A 17,669-nucleotide genomic window follows, 5' to 3' on the forward strand; every position below is an offset into this window, starting at 1 on the left:
GAGCACCACCATGCCCATTCGTTTATGTTATTGTCTATGGCTGTTTTCACGCTACAACAGCACAGGAAAATAGTTGTGACAGAGATGATCTGGCTCTTCGCAGAAAACATTCACTAACCATCTGTGTATGTTATTGCATCAGTAGCAAAACCTATCAATCACTGAAGATATAATAGGGTTTTCTTTCTTTCTCTCTTTCTCTTTTCTTTTTTTTGGTAGCAATCACACACATCAAGGATCCATCAGGCACATTTCATTAGGACGAAATCTTATTTCTACAGAATTTATTTTGTGCCTCGGATGTCCTTCCCGGGAACGAATTCTCATTTAAACAAAACAGACACGCACACATTCAAAAAGTGTTCTTTTATTATTTCTAGTAACATATATTGTATAAATACTCTATTTTTATATGCCCTTTTACAAAAGCGATATAACTTAAAAGTTTTATCATTAGAAAGAAATGTATAAAAATAAATATGTTATTATAGGCATTTATTATCAACTATAGTCCTTCTTAGAAGGAACACACAAATACTTATGAAGTACATAGAATTTATAGTAACATATTTTACTATATACATATGGGAAAAAAAAAAAAGTCCTATTCTCTTTCATAGTAGAAGAGCTGAACAGACATTCACCAGGATATGACTGTTGGGCCAGCTGCTGGGGGTGGGCCTGCTACCCCTCAGGAGCCTCCCCACTGCGAGACTAGTGATCTCCATGTCCCCAAACACTGGGGATCCCACTCTACACGCCCCACCCTTATACTGGCATTACATCCTTTTGTGTGTGTGTGTGTGTGTGTGTGTGTGTGTGTGATCACCCGGTCCTTCTTGAGCCGTGAACCGGTTTTTGTTTTCTGTTTGTGTTTTCCACCCACATTCCAAAAGTAGGCTTGCATGAGGAGGAAAGAAGGTGGAAGGTTTGAGCTTATCCTGTCTCCTCTGACTTTCACTAGCGTCTGATTCATTGCTGCCTTTTTTTTTTTCCTAACTCCTTATAGACTTAACGCATTTTCACAAACACGTGGAATTGTTTCTTTGTCAAAATGACGTCACGGATGAAGACCCCGCAGTGGCACAGGACAGCGAAGACGGCGTTCCTTTTCAGTCACTTTATGTTGCGAAGCATTTCTCTCACGGAGGACAGTCTTGCATTCTTAACTCTCAGTAGAGACGACGGCGGGAGTGTTCTCCGAAATCGTAGCAGCCGCGATCAATCAGCGCTGGCTGAAGATGCTATGGGCCCTCCTTTCTCCCTCCGTGGTTCGCGAGGTAAAGCAAGCCCTGTCTGCAACTGAAAGTCTCCTCTTTCTCCTGCTTTTCAGTTCCCAACCCGCACGGCACAAAGTACTTAATCATTTAATCGGTACCACAGCACGGGGATCGTGTACTCCTTAAACTAATTGTGACAACTGCGTCTATTTGTTTCTTACACTTGTCATAGATGTAACAAAAGGAATAATAATAATGCCCCGGGGCTTTATCATGCTATATCATTGCTCAGAGATTAATAACCCTCATTAGCTACCCTATCAGATTCGTAACTGGCAGGATATTCTGCCGATCTAACTTCTTTTCTACCTACCTCCACACTCCCAACTCCTTACCCTCTCTGTTCATCACCGGCAAGGTACACTGGATCCCTCCAGCCTTCTTGGTATCAGTGCACCAGCCCTTCCACACCTCATCCTCCCCTCAACGCTCCCCAGCTTAACTGCATTCTGCCATCGTACAGAAATCTATGTAATGCTTCGGTTTCTTGAAAGGATCGCAGCTCTCGTGAGACAACACCCCCCCGTCGTGGGACAGACATTGCAAGGTTCTCTTTTTGTAACCTTTCCCGCAAGTCTTGGAGCATGGTGACCAATCCCCCAGCTGCCAGTGGGGGCAAGGCACGTCCGCGCAGGGTCGGGTGCTGGCTGGCTTCACCTCCTTCGCACACTCCGAGGCGGGCTGCCCATTGATGTCTCGGCACTCCACCACTCTCCTCTGCCAACCCAGTCCGCATGACTTGGAACATTCGCCCCACTCTTCAATGACCCATTCTGAGAAGGTAGGGATGGCGTTGAAAGGTTCCTTCTTCTTCTTCACAAAATAGGTGTATTTAATTTTCGGGCGAAGGGCATTGCCCACGGTGAGGACCTGGATGGTTATTGGCTCTTTAAGCGGGCTAAAGCTGCGGATTCTTTCCAACGCGGCGGAGGAACCACTGTACCTCAAGACGGTACCCTTGTAGGTAATGTCTTGCTCTAAAGTGGACAGAGTGAAGTCGCCGTTCAGGATATATGTGCCGTCAGCGGCTTTGATGGCAAGATAGCTGCCATTATTCCTGGACCCCCGGTGATTCCGTTGTTTCACCTCAATGTTTGTGGCTCCGGCAGGAATCGTGACGATGTCATGATACCCAGGTCTGCAGGCAAGAAAAAACAGATATAAAACTCTCTCGGTCGCTGGCTAATTATAACACTCAGCTGGAAAACACGCGAATCATTTGGAACGTCAGCTCTCCCAGACCTGTCAAGTTACCTCTACGTAACAAGATCTTTGGGAGTATGACGTTTCAAGACTCACTTTGCACTAGTAACCGATCCTGAGGTCTTCTTGCACGTAGATCCGTTTCCTCCACAAATACCGCATTTGTCAAACTTCTTTTTGGAGTCTATGATACGATCGCAGCCAGCTTTGACACACTGTCCTTGCACGCAGACAGAGGTGGAATCGGGGCTACACGGGGTACCATCAACCACCTGGAGGAGGGAGAACACGTATCTGGTGTCACACGTGAGTCAACTTGGGAAAGAGATGATGTTGCGATAATTACGGGAGATTTTCTCATGAACATAATGCCTCTGCTTTCCTGATCATCGTAACGAGAGGAGTGCTCTACACGTGGCACACGTGACCCTTCTGGGTGGCTTTTTCACTACAGTAGATATAGGCGTCTGAAAATACTATACATTTTGATTACTTGTTTATTGACCTGTCTCACGTCTAGGTCAGGGCAATGAAAGCAGAGCCAGTCCATCTGCATACTGCGGTACGCTCAGTGCCTAGAATAATTCCCGCCAATTGCAGATGCTAAGTCGGCTGTTACCCGTTGAAGCCGCAACCGGGAAATATTTTCACAGCCTACAGTGATAATGGCACATGATAATCCAAGCAACATTCGTTTCATTGTTCTTAAATCTCAGAACCAGATTTATCCTCGCAGCAAAACAGCAAAAGGATGCTTCTACTAGTTCAACGTACGTTCTCAAACACAAGTGTTATCGACGTCAGACTTCCTTTTAATAAGTCCATTTGCACACGTTACCGCTAATCACCGGTCACAAGAACTGTGCTCCACGCTAATGCTATTTTCCAAAAGCGCTGTCAGGCTGCCATGCTAATACACAATTTATCTGACCATAAAGGCCTTTTCTCTGCATATCAGAGTAATAACAAGCAATGCTAAGAATCCTAAGTGCCTGATTCGGGCTTCGTTCATAACTGGGAACGATGCCACACTCAAAAGAAGGCGGTGGGCAACATGTCTAGAACAAAAAGGAGATCCGATTTGAAAATCGAACACGTTGGGATGTGAATTTATGCAACTGCATCACAGGCTGCATGAAAAGGTTGCAGTCCAAGCCCTCGTTTCTTGGGCAACAAGTATGGATCGAAGTAAGTACCTTGGGCTGCAGAACGAAGAAAAAGCCAATGCCTTTGGCTTGACAGATGAGCTTGCATCTGTCCTTCGGCGAGACGCCAGCATACTTGGGTGTCCACTCCACCGCGGGCCCGCTCCCGAAGGAAACCTTAGAAAACTCGTTGTGTGCCTCACACTGTTCCTCTCTAAATGTTTTTCCTGGGAAGAAAATGATATCATGACGTCATCGGTTTTCAACCCTTGCCTGCCTGCTCGTGGGCACATCACTTGCGACCCGCTTCTACTCACCGTTGTTATCCGGACAGTCTTCGATGTTACAGGACCTGTAGCGCACGCGCTTGCCTTCACAGTACTTCCCTCCGTTTTTGGGGACCGGGTTGTCACATTCCCTCATGGTGTACTGAACTCCTCCGCCACAGGTTCTCGAACAGTCTCCCCAGGGTCCCCACGGCCCCCAGCTTCCATGAATAGGAGTCTGCATGGGGACACAAATGATCAGCATTAGAACTCTTTACGGAACTCTTTTTAGTCAACGAACGAGAAAAGTAAGAGATGAAGAATCCGTTGTAAAAACCATCTGTCTTGTGTCCCCCCCCCCCCCGCCCCCATCAAAGGACACAGACAGGGGTGCCTATCGTGCAATCAGATGTTTTAGCATCGGACTGCTCCTTCCAATTCCGAATCTTAAAGGCGTAGGCGCGTGCGGTGACAGGCAAAACTCACATGGAAATGCATCTTGTCCGTCTTGTTCACACACTTGCCGTTCAGACACCATTTCCCTTCTCCACAGCTGGTGCCGTCCGCCCAAGGGAAGTGTTTCGTTTGGCACACCAGCAACCCGCCAGAGGTGCCCGTGCACCACAGGGTCGTACAAGTGCTGGCTGCATCCAGGCAGTGCTTGGACTCTTCCCCAAATGTAAACTGGCACTGCCGGTTGGCATCGTACAAGGTCCCCGGGAGATCGGAGGGAAGCTGGAGGGGGCTCTGGGGCTTGTCCATCAAACATTCCCCTGCAAAGGAAATGCCGACCAGTATTAAAGAGCGGTGACTGCAAACAGACAGAAGGTAGATCAGTTTCAGAACACAGTTACCGTAAGAAATCACAGAGAGCAGAGTGATTTGAAAACTAGAGCTGCTGGGGAAAACGCCAGCGAGAGTTAAATAATTTGTAAGATACTGTCCTCCAAAGGGGATTTCTGCATTAACAGTGACAGGAAATTACTGTTCTGCTAAAAAGCTCAAATTAATGCCCTTTTAGGAGCTACTCGGCCAGAAGCACTGTCATTTACTGGGAATTAAGATCCAAAAATGTATGCTCGTGGGGCGCCTGGGTGGCTCAGTCGGTTAAGCACCCGACTTCGGCTCAGGTCCTGATCCTACAGTTCGTGAGTTCGAGCCCAGCGTCGGGCTCTGTGCTGACAGCTCAGAGCCTGGATCCTGCTTCAGATTCCGCGCCTCCCTCTTCTCTGTCTGCCCTGCTCATGCTCTCCTTCCCCCTCTCGCCCAAAAAATAAATAAAAATTAAAAAAAAATAAAAAGTAAAATAAAAATGTATGCTCTTGACAACGAAAGCAATTTGGAAGAAGGGGAAATAAAAAAGCACACAAAGAAAGAAGGGACTGGTTTAACAAGAATCTTACATGTGGAAGGCTGGATAACATCTAGAAAGAGTAGCTGCAACATCTTACCATGACCATTATCTAGGAATGATGTAATCATGTAGGCACTGCAGGGAGACCAAGGCTGGTTGTGGTTCAAGTTGGAAAGCATTGACGCCATCATGTGGGAATTCTGGTCGACACCATTCATGCTGGCACACTGCTTTGCATCATCGTGTGGCATGTTAAACACGTGGCCTAAGAAGCAATCCAAAACCCACATCAAAATACAGCACTTCCTGCCCCCCCCCCATCAGGGATTCACTTGTCCCGAACTGATTATTTCTAGAAGAAGAAATGTATTTTGGAAACAATCGAGCTTGGGCCCGATACGTCTATGTCTTACAAGGCGCAGACAAATAGGTAAATTTCCAAATGTCAGGACCTCATACTATCTTATTTTGAAATCTGTTAAGGCTGGCCACGTTCAGAAGAGTGGGAAAAGAGGACTTAACTCCCACCCTGAAATGACTTACCTAGTTCATGAGCCGTGGTGAAGGCAGCTTGCAAGCCATCGTCTTCTATGACCGAACAGCTTCTGGTGGGATCACATATAGTTCCGACATCAGCCATCCCAAGGGTGTCACATGTTTGCGCCCCACACAAGTCCTAAAAGAAGCAAAAGTAGGTCCTTATGCCTAGGAACAGAGAGCGCGAACCTTGCGACCTAACTTTTGGCAACAGGTATCTTCCCGTTCGTATTGGGAGCAATTACATTCGCCGCCACAGAGCTGTCCAAATCTGGGGACTCCTCTGAAGATTTTTCTCTACTGCTATTCAAACAGGACTGTGGGACTTGAGCTAGTAAAATTACGGAGGCCGTAAGGAAAACTGACCACGTTAGCCAATTAAAAGAATGCAAGTCAAGGGCACTGGCGAAACGCCTCATCCTCGTCTCTGGGTTCCGGCGCTGCCCCCCCCCCCCCACCAGGAGGGCAGTCATACCTGTCTGGTGAAGAGAATAGCGGTGTCATAGTGCTCCCCGTGCCGGTCACTGGGCGGGTTGTGCTGCTTCTGCCAGTTACAGAAGTTCCGCAGAGTGAGGGCAGCATTGGAAGTCACCTCGGGCCCCTTCTGTTCCTCGTAGATGACCAGGATCTTCACTACCACCAGGCTCACGGAGTTCCGGATGCTGGGGTGTTTGTACAGCCTGGCTGCTACCGAGAACAAGGTGAGAAGGTAGTGCTTCAGACCATTGCCGTGGAACTCTGCCATGGACTGGTCGGCCACCAGCATAGTTTCCACGTAGCGGTGGCTGGACACAAATCGCTTCTTTCTCACGCTCCCAGCGCCTGTAAAGAAACAGAAAAGGTAGTTTGCTCAGGGCCATTCTGGCCGGGAATAGCTACCATCCCAGAGTATATAAGGAAAGCCTAAGCAGTCAAAGCAAACAAAATAAAAATATACCTGGGACCACAATAACAAAAATAGTTGCATCTCTTTTCGCTGCAAATGTTATTTTTAAGGCTTTCTCCTTTACTTTATTTTCTCTCTTTCTCTTTTCTGTTCCTCTGCCTCTTCAATAAAAAAGGCCATGTGAGCCACTAAGGGTTCAGGCTTTTTTGGGGGGGGGGGGGGCGGTGAGGAGGATTTCTTTTGTCCTCCTGCAAGTCCTACAATCTGCACAAGGCAGTATGGACATCATCCTACCCAGCTGCAGTAAAAACTTGGAGCAAAGGCATCAGGCAGAGAGCCCCTGAGTCACTCTTTCACAGGCCAGGACTCAAATCCTGAATGAGATCATCGGACTCCACGTGGAAGGCCCAGGGCAGGGCTGAACTGCGCTGCTGGGCTGTCTCATTCCAGGGGTCCTGGGGGGAGGGGGGGAGGGGGAGTGTTCTGCTCTTGCCAAATCCGGGCACGAGGACCACCCACTCTGCCCAGCAGCCTGTCGTCCCATTCCCACTGCCCCAGGGAAATAAGTTCCTGCCTTGACCCGGGCGGGGGGGGGGGGGGCATTTGATTATTTGATTATTTAGAAAAGAGCCTTCTGACTCCTGACGGAAAGCCGGACCCCAGGGAAGTCCCAAACTGGACGCCGACCATGTAACTGCTTCAAGGAGCAGATGTCCAGGGGGAAAGCGGAAAATTCGAAAACAAGCCACGTGAGAAAGTTAAGGAAGAAAAAAAAAAAAGGCACCAAAGTGACAGGATGAAGAGAAGGAGACAGTAAGCACCGCACACAACTCAAGAGCCAGGGTGAAGCGTAGCAGGAAGGATCAGCAGTGACTAACACGCAGGAGTGCAAGAGAGCAGAATTTTGGCCGCGAGAGGGAGCGCAAACTGGGAGGCCGGGTGGGAGGCGCGGGGAGGCGGGGCCAGCTGGGCAAAGACCTCCCAAGCAGGTTCTGCAGAGGGGCCGGGCCGCCGCCAGCCGGTCGGGTCAGCCTCTTTAAGAGGGAAGGGGGAGCAGGCCGAGGCCAGCAGGACAGAGATCCCAGCGCAGCTGTCCAGGCGTGCGGGTTGCGCACTGCTAGGTCACCGTCGCTCCTCCACCCTCCATCTCCGCCCTCCCCCCGGCGCAGGGCGCGCGCACAGGCAGCGGTTGCAAAACTCAGCGCAAAGTTGCAACCCGACCAAAGAACACATGCACAGTCGTTAAAAAGAAACGATCAGGACGGAAAGAAGTCACACACGCTCACACTAGACTAAGGTGGAAAGGAGTTGGGTTACCAACTCTTCCCTTCCCCGTCGAGACGCTTCGCCCTAGCAGAAAATCGCTGCTCTGCCCGGCCTCTCTTGACCATTCATTATTCGGGCCAACGGGATTCGGTTCTAGCCGGGTTGGATTCGTTCACCAACCCAAACCTCAAGCCACATTCCTCCACACCAGGCCCGCGTCCAGTCCGCAGACGCATGTTCCTGCCTGCGAACAGGAGTTGACCCTCCACACGCGCCGCTCAGAGACAGTGGGGAGAGGGGGATGAATGGAGAGGCGAGTGAGAGCACCTCTTCTGCGACTGATACCTGTCGGCTGTCCCGCCCGCTGCGGCGCGGGGTCCCGCGGCGGCCACTGCGTCCCGGCGTCCTCGTCCTCTGGCCCCGCGCCCCCGGCGAGCTGGGTCTCGTCGTCCGTGACCCCGCACTTGGCGCCGTCGCCGCCCCGCTGCCTCCGCCGCAGGAGATGGAACTGGGGCCGCTCCGGCGGCTCCTCCCCGGCGGCGGCGGGGGCCAGGCCCACGGTGGCGGCGGCGGGCGCGGGCTGGATGAAGTACTCCTCGCCCTGCAGGTAGAAGGCGCCGCTCACGCCCTCGCAGAGGCTGAGAGCGGCGGCCGAGCCGGAGTCGCCGTTCACGGTGCCGGAGTAGAAGCAGTGCGTCAGGTCGCCGGCGGGGTCCGGACGCAGCGCGTCGGGCCCGGGCCTGCGCCCCACGGTCTGCAGCGTGAAACCGGGCGCCAGGAAGCCGCGGTCGGGCTGCAGCTCTAGGTGCAGCTGCCGGCCGAAGGCGTCCAGGCGGAGGTGCGTGGTCGCGTGTCCCGGCGCGCGCTCCAAGTCCGGCAGCACCAGCTCCTCGTCTTCCTCGGCGGGGCGCCCGCGCGCACCCGGCACGAGCAGCAGCAGCGCCGAGGCCGCCGCGAGCAGTAGCAGCGCGGGCGCAGGCTGGGCGCCCCGAGGCCGCCGCGACAGCTTCGCGTTCCCCATGTCGCTGCCTCCCGTGCGCCTTCGGAACCCCGCGGGGACGGCTCGCTGCACCCGAGTCCCGGGAGGCACCGCGCGCCTCAGTGGACGGAGAGAGAGGGCTATTGTTCGGGTCGGGAGCGCGGAGCCTTGCTGGCTTCGCTCTGGGTTGTTACAGTGACTGTTATTCTTTGAAAGTGAGCGCAGAGCCGGCGGTGGACAGGACTCCCGGAGTCCCCGGGAAGGAGGCGCTGCAGTTCTGCGGGCGCGCGGGAAGTTTTTCTTCTAGCGCAGAGTTGGAGGCACCGCGCGGTAGGGGCTGGCCGGGAGGCTGCTGCAGGGACAAGAAGTGCCCCGGGACGCCTCCGGGCCAGGGGGGCAACGGGCAACGCGAGGACCGGTGCCTGGAGCCCCTCTTCGGTCTCCGCCTTGGCCGCGGGGCTTGGCTCTGCGCACCACAAGGTCCTCTCGGCCCTACAGCGCGCCCTGGCTTTGCAGTGGCCCCTGACTTGGAGCCGCTCTCCAGCGAGTGCAAGAACCAGGCAACCCGAGTTGCCCTTTTATAGTCTCCAACATGTCTCCACCTCCCTTCCCCCTTCTTCCTCCCTCTTGGCCGCCTTTCCATCCCAGAGACACCGCCCCCTAAACTCTGTCGGTGCTAAACCGCGCTCAGCGCCGCGGGCCGGGGCGGGGGAGGGGGACTGCCTCCGCGTTGGCTGGGCGCCAAGGGCTCGTCAATCTGGGGGCGGAAGACGCAGGAGGGGCGCTATGACCAGCACTTTGTGCGTCTGGGGTTGCTGCGGGGAGAAGGTACTCCCTTCCATTGCGCCTTCCCCCTCGCTAGCTTCCCGGACCACCCTCCCTTCTCGCTGCCCTTGTGCGGGAGCGCAGCTCGCGCGCTGGGCTGCAGTTCCCAGAAGGGACGGTGGGGGTGGAGGGCAGAGTCCCTTCTCCAAGATTTCCCTGCCCGGGGGCTGTCACTGGGCCGCCTCCCTTTGCCAACCCCTCCCGCAGCCCATTACTCCCCAGTTTGTACGATGAGCCGGGACTGCCCTTTCTAGAAAAATACCTCACCCCACCTCCACCTCCCTGGCCCTCCTGGGCGGGTTTATGCTGCTTGCTCTCTCTTCGCCCCAACATTTCTCGGGTAAGCTTGTTTGGGTCAGTGCCAACCTGCAAAGCATGCCTGGGGTCAGGGGGACACTTCCCAAGCTCTAGATTTTAAAATGCGTTCGCATTGACCTTTATCTCTACCCTGCCACCCCCTGCCTTAGCGACTTCTCTTTGGGGACCAGGCTCACACTTCCGGAATAGGTGATCTGGAACGCGTTTCAATTCCCTGGAGCCTTAGGGAGGGACTTGGGTTTCTCTTCTTCATTCCACAAATAATCAACTCCCGCCCAGTCTGCCTTCTTTTCCCTAAAAGCTGCTGCAGAACGTAGGCCAGGCTGGCGGAAACGTCAAGGAACCCCACTTTTCCACCCAGGGGCCAGCGGGACCGCCGGGGCTACAAAGTGTGCTGTGGGGAAATTAGGAAGTTGGCTCTCTTCCCTGACCCCCTCCCTCCTCTTCCCACCAGGAAGGGAACAGGCTGCCTTCGTGTTCTGAAAGCAAGCGCTGCAGAGCCTTTCCACCTCCTCAGGTCCCAAGGAAAAGCTGAGCCTCTCTTCCATCGATAACGAGGGAGGGAGGGGCTCAATGACACAGAGGAAGGAAATGTTTCATAATGCTTCCACAGGCGGAAAACCAGGGGACAATGGTGAGAACGGCCGCCGCAGTCCCGGGGCAGACCCGTGTCCCTCTCGCGCGCGCTCCCACTTCCTCGCCCGGTGTCCTGTCTGGCCGTCCCTGCCCCTCGATTCTCACCAAGTTTTGTGTCAGCTCCTTCCTCACTCCTCCCCAGACCTTCCCAATTTCATTCTGCCCCAGCCAGAAGCGCCCCCCACCCCCCAGTCCTCCAACACACCCCTCTTCCAACTTTTGCTTTCAGAATTCTTTCCAACTTCCTCTACTCTCCGAGTTCTAGATTGCCTGCTGGAAAAAAAAAAAAAAAAAAAAGCAAACACAAACACAAAAACCCTGCTTGCCACTCTTTAAAGGCAAGGAGAAGCAGAAACACTTCACTCTTAGAGGGTAATAACCGCTGGCCCTACACCCTTAGGAATGTTTGCATTCTGGAATGTAATTTTGCTTTCCTAAGGTCAGGGTCATGCTGAATGGTCAACTCAAGAATTACATGTTTTATTAGCAGCTTAAAGTATGTCAATGACCAACTTCCACCCTGTCTTTGCTCTTCCACTTTCCCACCGGCTGACAATGTGACAGCGTTTTCTGCCTGCTTCCTTTCCCCCAGCCTCCCTTCCCAGCCCTCTCTCGCTCCATCCCATTTCTCCTTCAAAGTTAGTGTCCACCTATACTCATGAGCGGCCTCATTCCTTTCTACTTTGTGTAGCCTGACTTTCTGTTCACCCTGGAACTAAGCAATTCACTTCACTCTGCTTCAGGGCGATATTTCCCATTCAAATATCCCTACTCCCTGGTTTGGTGTCTAGACTTTCTTCTTCTTCTCCTTCTTCTCTTTCTTCTTCTCCTACATTTCCCTCCTCTGTTCCAGTAGTTTTTAAATGTGCCCTCTTTTAATGATTTCAATTCACTTGTTCTTTCATTCTAGGCAGAAGAAAGGTAAGATGCTTGAGAGAACATTTGAAGAAAAGTCATTTTACACTTGCAAGATATTGACTATGGAATCATGAAAACATGATGGCAAAGCCGTGAGTAAATTTTGATACCCCTTGCATAGAGGAGGGTTCTGGAAACAATATATGGTGATCAGAAGGTGGGGCCTCAAACTGGTTTTGAGATGAAAATTTCAGATACTTGAGGTGGCCCAGGAATAAAAGACGTACAAGATCTGTCAGGTTCAGTGTGATTCCCTTGAACTGGGGCAGGATGGGAAATGTGTCTTTTTTTTTTTTTTTTTTTTTTTTTTTATAAAAAATCATGTAATGCATTTCCAACTTTTAACTCTCTTACATAAAACTTGGCTTTTAAAATATATTTGTGCAAGTTTGGCCTTTGGTTTCTTTCTGCCTCCAGTGGGGTTCTCGTTGGAAGTCTGTTTAATTCAAGGCATACATTTCTAATCTTCAATGGTTTACTTCAAATCCACTACAATTTTTGCAGATTTCATGTTGTATATACAAATAGAGCTGAAAAAACAGAGAGCTAGCGGCAAAAGAATGGCCAGGAACATGGCTTTTTTATTCACTGGGTCTCTCTCCAGATTTCTGTTCTTTTGCATAATGACTCCAATCTGTTGTGCACCTGTAGTTCTGGGAAATGATTCTTTTTTAATCGCTTCAACAGAGGCATGGATGTAGATGTTGCCAATTACTAAGCTTGAAAAACTCCATCCATGCTCAGGAGAACATTTAATCTACTTGCTTTTTTGTTTTTAAAGACCAGAACTCTGTTCAGGCCTTTGTGGTGTTACACAAACATGCACGTATAACACAGAAGCATGCTTATAAACAAAACTGTGGATTGAAAAAATACTTTACTATAGAAACAAGACCAAAGGAATCAAATTTGTACACGGCACTAGTAAAAGCGACATGTGATTGTGGATCCTTGTCAGTAAGCTTTGCACCGCCACCCATAAAATGTTTGCTCCTTAATTTGAACATGCATCCAACGCTTACGTACCAAATTCACCCTTACTGTTTATCTGGTTTTGTCTTTATAGAATATATATGCGCCTGTAGAAACATAAATCTTGGTATGTCCTAATTTATAGACCTTAACCAGTTTTTATTATTTGTAGAGATGACCCCCAAGAGTTAAAATATTTGACATAAAAATATTTTTTACAATTAACAGTTTGACCTTTTCAAAGCATTCACGTCTTCTATTAACAGAGAAAAAAAAAGTTTCTTGCATTTTAAAGTAAAAGAAATACACAAGTATTAATTTTATTTATACTTTACATGTTTGTATGTATTTCATTTTTTCATGTACTCCAGGCACAATAGTCTATTCATAATTTTCAAGAAGTTTATACCAAATTAAGTATTCCACAAGTAGCCATGAAATGAAGGAATCTGGTAAAATACATGAGCTGTTAGCATTGTTTTAGTGGAAATGTTGTCTACAGAAAAAATTAATGTACGTAGCTCATAAACATGTAATGCTATTCATATTTTCATACCACAGGATTTACCAAGTAGAAAAGGAAAGATGTTTAGCATTCGTGCTTTTGGGGGGAACATATGGCCTAAAGCAATATTGGACAAATGGATATTTTAGTTGATCATAAATGAGAAAATAGATAGAAAACATCTATTTTAAGCCGGTTATATACCCAGAAATACAACACTATTGAAAACAGAAAAATTACTGTAAATTGCATTTGGACTTAAAATAGCTATGACCTCAAAGCCATGCATTTGCAAGAACTGAAGAGTGTGCTGTGTCTAATCCACTCCCCTTGTTTGACAGATGTGGAACTTTGCCTCCGAGAGGTTAAGTGACCGGCCTTACATTGTAGCCAACTGAGGACCTAGAAATAACTCTGGCTCATAATTTTCCATCAAATGCCTTTTGGAATTGTAACTAACTAGTTGCTCTGGTAGGTAAGTATGCTGTCAGATCCGGGATTGCTGTTGTTTACAATGATTAAATTTTAACCATTCTAACTAGGAATTTTCTGGCAATAAAAAATGTCCACCTTAAGAGATCCCCGGCCTTTAGTACTTCATTTTTGGTCCACGAGGTGGCGACGTTCTACAACAAATGATGTTTTCAGCTGTTTTGTTTTTTGTTTTTTGTTTTTTTCTTAATAGTTCAAGGCTGGAATGTGTAGTTTTTACATCTTTCCAATCCTATTTGATAATTTTTCATACAATTTTCTCTTACCTTTTGGCATCATGGAAAATATCTTTTAAATATTGTAACTTAAATGTATTTACATCCTTAATAAGAAAATGCCTTTTTATTTTTAATCAATGGCTTTTAATGGCTTTTTAATCAATGTAGCTCTATTAGCTTAAACCAAAAACCAATGAGCCTTTAAAAAAAGAAAACTACTTCTGAGAAGATAATACCATAGGTCACTTTCATTCGTCACATTTGAGGACTTTTTTCAGTTCAAATGAAAAGAGCGTAGACATTGCAATTTACTAAAATAAAAATTCATTTATTCATTAGGCAAAAGTTAAGTGCCTAAGTCTGGTCAGTATACGTTAATACTTGACTATCAATACTAAAGTTGAATACTTGCTGAAGTTAAATGCTAAAGTTAACTCATTTGCTTGGTTTAGAGATTTTCCTTGGCAACAAAAAAGAACGTCAAGTGCAAAAGTCTAAGAAAATAAGAAAATGTTCTACCACCAGGTGGTGATAAACGATAAAATTTAAAATCACTCAAGTGTGAGTACTTCAAGCAAATGTTTGACTACCCCAAATACAAGTGACTTCCAAATGTCACATAAATTTAGAATTGTATTATGAGGATCTTTTATGACTTGAAATAAATTAATATTAACATAATATTTCTAGTTGAATAAATTCTGGAATTAGAAGCAGACAATTTTAGTCAGCAGGAGGCACATGAGACCACAGAATAAGAAATTTTAAACTAAATATTTTTCCCCACTCAGCTCACAATTTATTGATTAGATGATTGAGATAGAAGCTTTTTGGAAAAGTGTCTATTCATGTCTTCTGCCCTTTTCTTCACTGGATTATTTGTTCTTTGCGTGTTGAGTTTGGTAAATTCTTTATAGATTTTTGGATACTCACCCTTTATCTGATATGTCATTTGCAAATATCTTTTCCCATTTCATCGGTTGCCTTTTAGTTTTGTTGATTATTTCCTTTGCAGGGCAAAAGTGTTTTATCTTGATGAGGTCCCCATAGTTCAATTTTGCTTTTAATTCTCTTGCCTTTTGGAAATGTGTTGAGTACGAAATTGCTGCGTCTGAGGTCAAAGAGGTTGTTGCCTGCTTTCTCCTCCAGGATTTTGATAGTTTCCGATCTCACATTTAGGTATTTCCATCCATTTTGAGTTTATTTTTGTGTATGGTGTAAGAAAGTGGTCTAGTTTGATTCTTCTGCATGACGCTGTCCAGTTCTCCCAGCACCATTTGCTAAAGAGACTGTCTTTTTTCCATGGCATGCTCTTTTCTGCTTTGTCAAAGATTAGTTGGCCATACATTTGTGGGTCCAATTCTGGGTTCATTTTTCTATTCCATTGGCCCATGTGTCTGTTTTTGTGCCAATACCATACTGTCTTGATGATTATAGCTTTGTGGTAGAGGCTAACGTCTGGGATTGTGATGCCTCCCCCTTTGGTCTTCCTCTTCAACATTACTTTGGCTATTCGGGGTCTTTTGTGGTTCCATACAAATTTTAGGATTGATGGCCAACAGACACATGAAAAGATACTCAATGTCACTCATCCTCCGGGACATACAAATCAAAGCCACGGTGAGATATCACCTCACACCTCATGGTTCACCTGACGGTGAACAAGTCAGGAGACTACAGATGCTGGTGAGGATGTGGAGAAAGGGGAACCCTCTTGCACTGTTGGTGGGAATGCAAACTGGTACAGCTGCTCCGGAAGACAGTGTGGAGCTTCCTCAAAAAATTAAAAATGGAACTACCCTTCGACCCAGCAATAACACTGCTAGAAATTTACCCAAGGGATACAAGAGTGCTGATGCATAGGGGTGCATGTACCCCAATATTTATAGAAGCACTTTCAACAATAGCCAAATTATGGAAGGAGCCTAACTGTCCATCAACTGCTGAATGGATAAAGAAGATGTGGTTTATATATCCAATGGAATACTACTGGCAAGGAGAAAGAATGCAGTCTGGCCATCTGCAGTAATGTGGATGGAACTGGAAGGTACTATGCTGAGTGAAATAAGTCAGTGAGAGAAGACAGATATCTATGTTTTCACTCATGTGTGGATCTTGAGAAACTTAACAGAAGACCATGGGGGGAGGGGAGGGGGAAAAAGAGTTACAAACAGAGAGGGAGGGAGGTGAACCACAAGAGACTCTTAAATACAGAGAACAAACTGTGGATGGGGGTGGGGGAGAGGGGAAAGTGGGTGATGGGCATTGAGGAGGGCACCTGTTGGGATGAATGCTGGGTGTTGTATGGAAACCAATTTAACAATAAATTATATTTAGAAAAGAGAGCGAGATGGAAAGTTTTTGTTATTGTTGTTGTTGTGTTATTGTTGTTGTTCCTGCCCCCCCTCCCCCCCCCCCCCAACTACAGCTATTGAAGCCAAGGCTAGAAATCAATTGTCCAGATACTTTGGAAGTGATTTTTGCCACGTGGTGGTTTCTAAGCTTTTTTTCCTACAAGAAGGATTTAAGACTTTACAATGCTCCTTTGTAATTTATTGATAACCAGTGACTGGACTGTGAAGTTCTATGGTTTATTGGCAATTCACTATGGCAGCTCGAATGAATAGCTCAAGGTTACTGCCACTTGAATATCTTCAAAGTCCTAGAATTGCTGTCTGCCTCCCATTTTCCTGGCCCTCGTTCTGGGCCCTCAACTCTGGCCACTGCTGCACTAAACACTTCTGGGGCTGGTGTAACCTCCCTGCATCCCATGTGCCACATGCTTTCTCACCTGGGGCCCATCCAACTTGCAGGATGACGGTCTCGCAGTGAGTGCAGCTGGGAAGCTTAGCAGAGTTAACCCTCGACCAGAAAAGGAGCCAGTGGGAAATGGGTCCTCGTCCTGAGCGCACCATGAAAGCACGCACGCAAGTTGCGTCTTTCCGCAACGTCAGCTCTGCGCAGCCACAAAGCAAAGTTAACGTAATAGCACGACAAAGCAGTTTCCGGATTCTGAACCCAGTGACGCTTCACCACGTGTTTAACGAGTTATAGATCGCACGGAGCAAAGCACACGTCGCGCACAAACGGGGTAGAACAGGGGTCAGGAAGTTAATGAACCAAATGTGAAGTCCATTTGTGGACGTCAGTCGAGTCGAGGCTCCGTCGTCCGGTCCTGGTCGGCTCTCGGCACTTACCTCTGGTTATGTGCGGGCAGTGGAGGATCTCTGTTCCGTTCAGAGATCAATCTGCAGAACCTTTGGTGGCAGCTGCCTGTTTGAAATGGTCGTACACGGAGGAGCCAGTGTCTGGAGAATCTGACAGTTTGCTGCAAAAATCCTCCCCTTTTAAAGGGATTTAATCCGTCTTGGGCCGTTACAGACCTCCCCTGGCTCTGCTGGTTATCAGTTCCGTGTTACCCACCACCACTGGCCTCAGCGATATCGGGTCTTGGCTGCAACGCCCTTAGCTGCTTGAGTCACCGCTTGATGTAGGCCAGTGCTTGACACGAGTGACTCCATCTTGTTCTCTGTAGTTTTCTTCTTTTCCTTGGGAGACAGTATAGAAGCCCATTCTCCATGTCTCTTCAGAGGGGCCTGTTAGAACTAAGCTCCTGCTGTCCCCAGCGCTCCCTTGCATCGGCTTTGGCCCTTCTCCATCTTATTCTTGTTTGTCTCCCTCCCCTGCTTCCTAAACTAGCTGACCGGCTCCTTGCACTTCCTACCTCCTCAAGGACTCCATGCACACAAATGTTTTTCTGAGGCTGCTTTCTGGGGCCCAAGTAAATCTCAAACAATGAGTATCAGAAGATGCGATAGACGGTCCGCTCACGGATCAGACGGTGATAAACAGCCTTTGATGGCGGTAAG

At 48.3% G+C, this 17,669-nt stretch overlaps 1 protein-coding gene and 1 pseudogene across 2 annotated transcripts; one reads left to right on the top strand and one right to left on the bottom strand.

Moving 5' to 3' along the window:
* Positions 1-351: 351 nt before the first annotated feature.
* On the bottom strand, positions 352-9,477 carry ADAMTS1 (ADAM metallopeptidase with thrombospondin type 1 motif 1). Its single transcript, XM_086675796.1, has 9 exons — positions 8,283-9,477; positions 6,261-6,607; positions 5,792-5,924; positions 5,346-5,513; positions 4,381-4,667; positions 3,946-4,132; positions 3,680-3,855; positions 2,580-2,755; positions 352-2,418 (listed from the first exon to the last, which is right to left on the bottom strand). The coding sequence occupies exons 1-9, from the start codon at positions 8,956-8,958 to the stop codon at positions 1,719-1,721; spliced, it is 2,850 nt and encodes a 949-aa protein (XP_086531922.1). The 5' UTR covers positions 8,959-9,477; the 3' UTR covers positions 352-1,718.
* Positions 8,957-13,934, top strand: LOC147577564 (uncharacterized; annotated as a pseudogene). Its single transcript, XR_015240556.1, has 6 exons — positions 8,957-9,023; positions 9,133-9,476; positions 9,779-10,040; positions 10,209-10,693; positions 11,606-11,705; positions 13,432-13,934. The product of XR_015240556.1 is annotated as an uncharacterized LOC147577564 (transcript).
* The last annotated feature ends 3,735 nt before the right edge of the window (positions 13,935-17,669 follow it).

The sequence above is a fragment of the Puma concolor genome, chromosome C2 (assembly GCF_028749965.1).
Source record: "Puma concolor isolate L17-30 chromosome C2, mPumCon1.1.hap2, whole genome shotgun sequence".
Taxonomy (NCBI): Eukaryota; Metazoa; Chordata; class Mammalia; order Carnivora; family Felidae; genus Puma; species Puma concolor.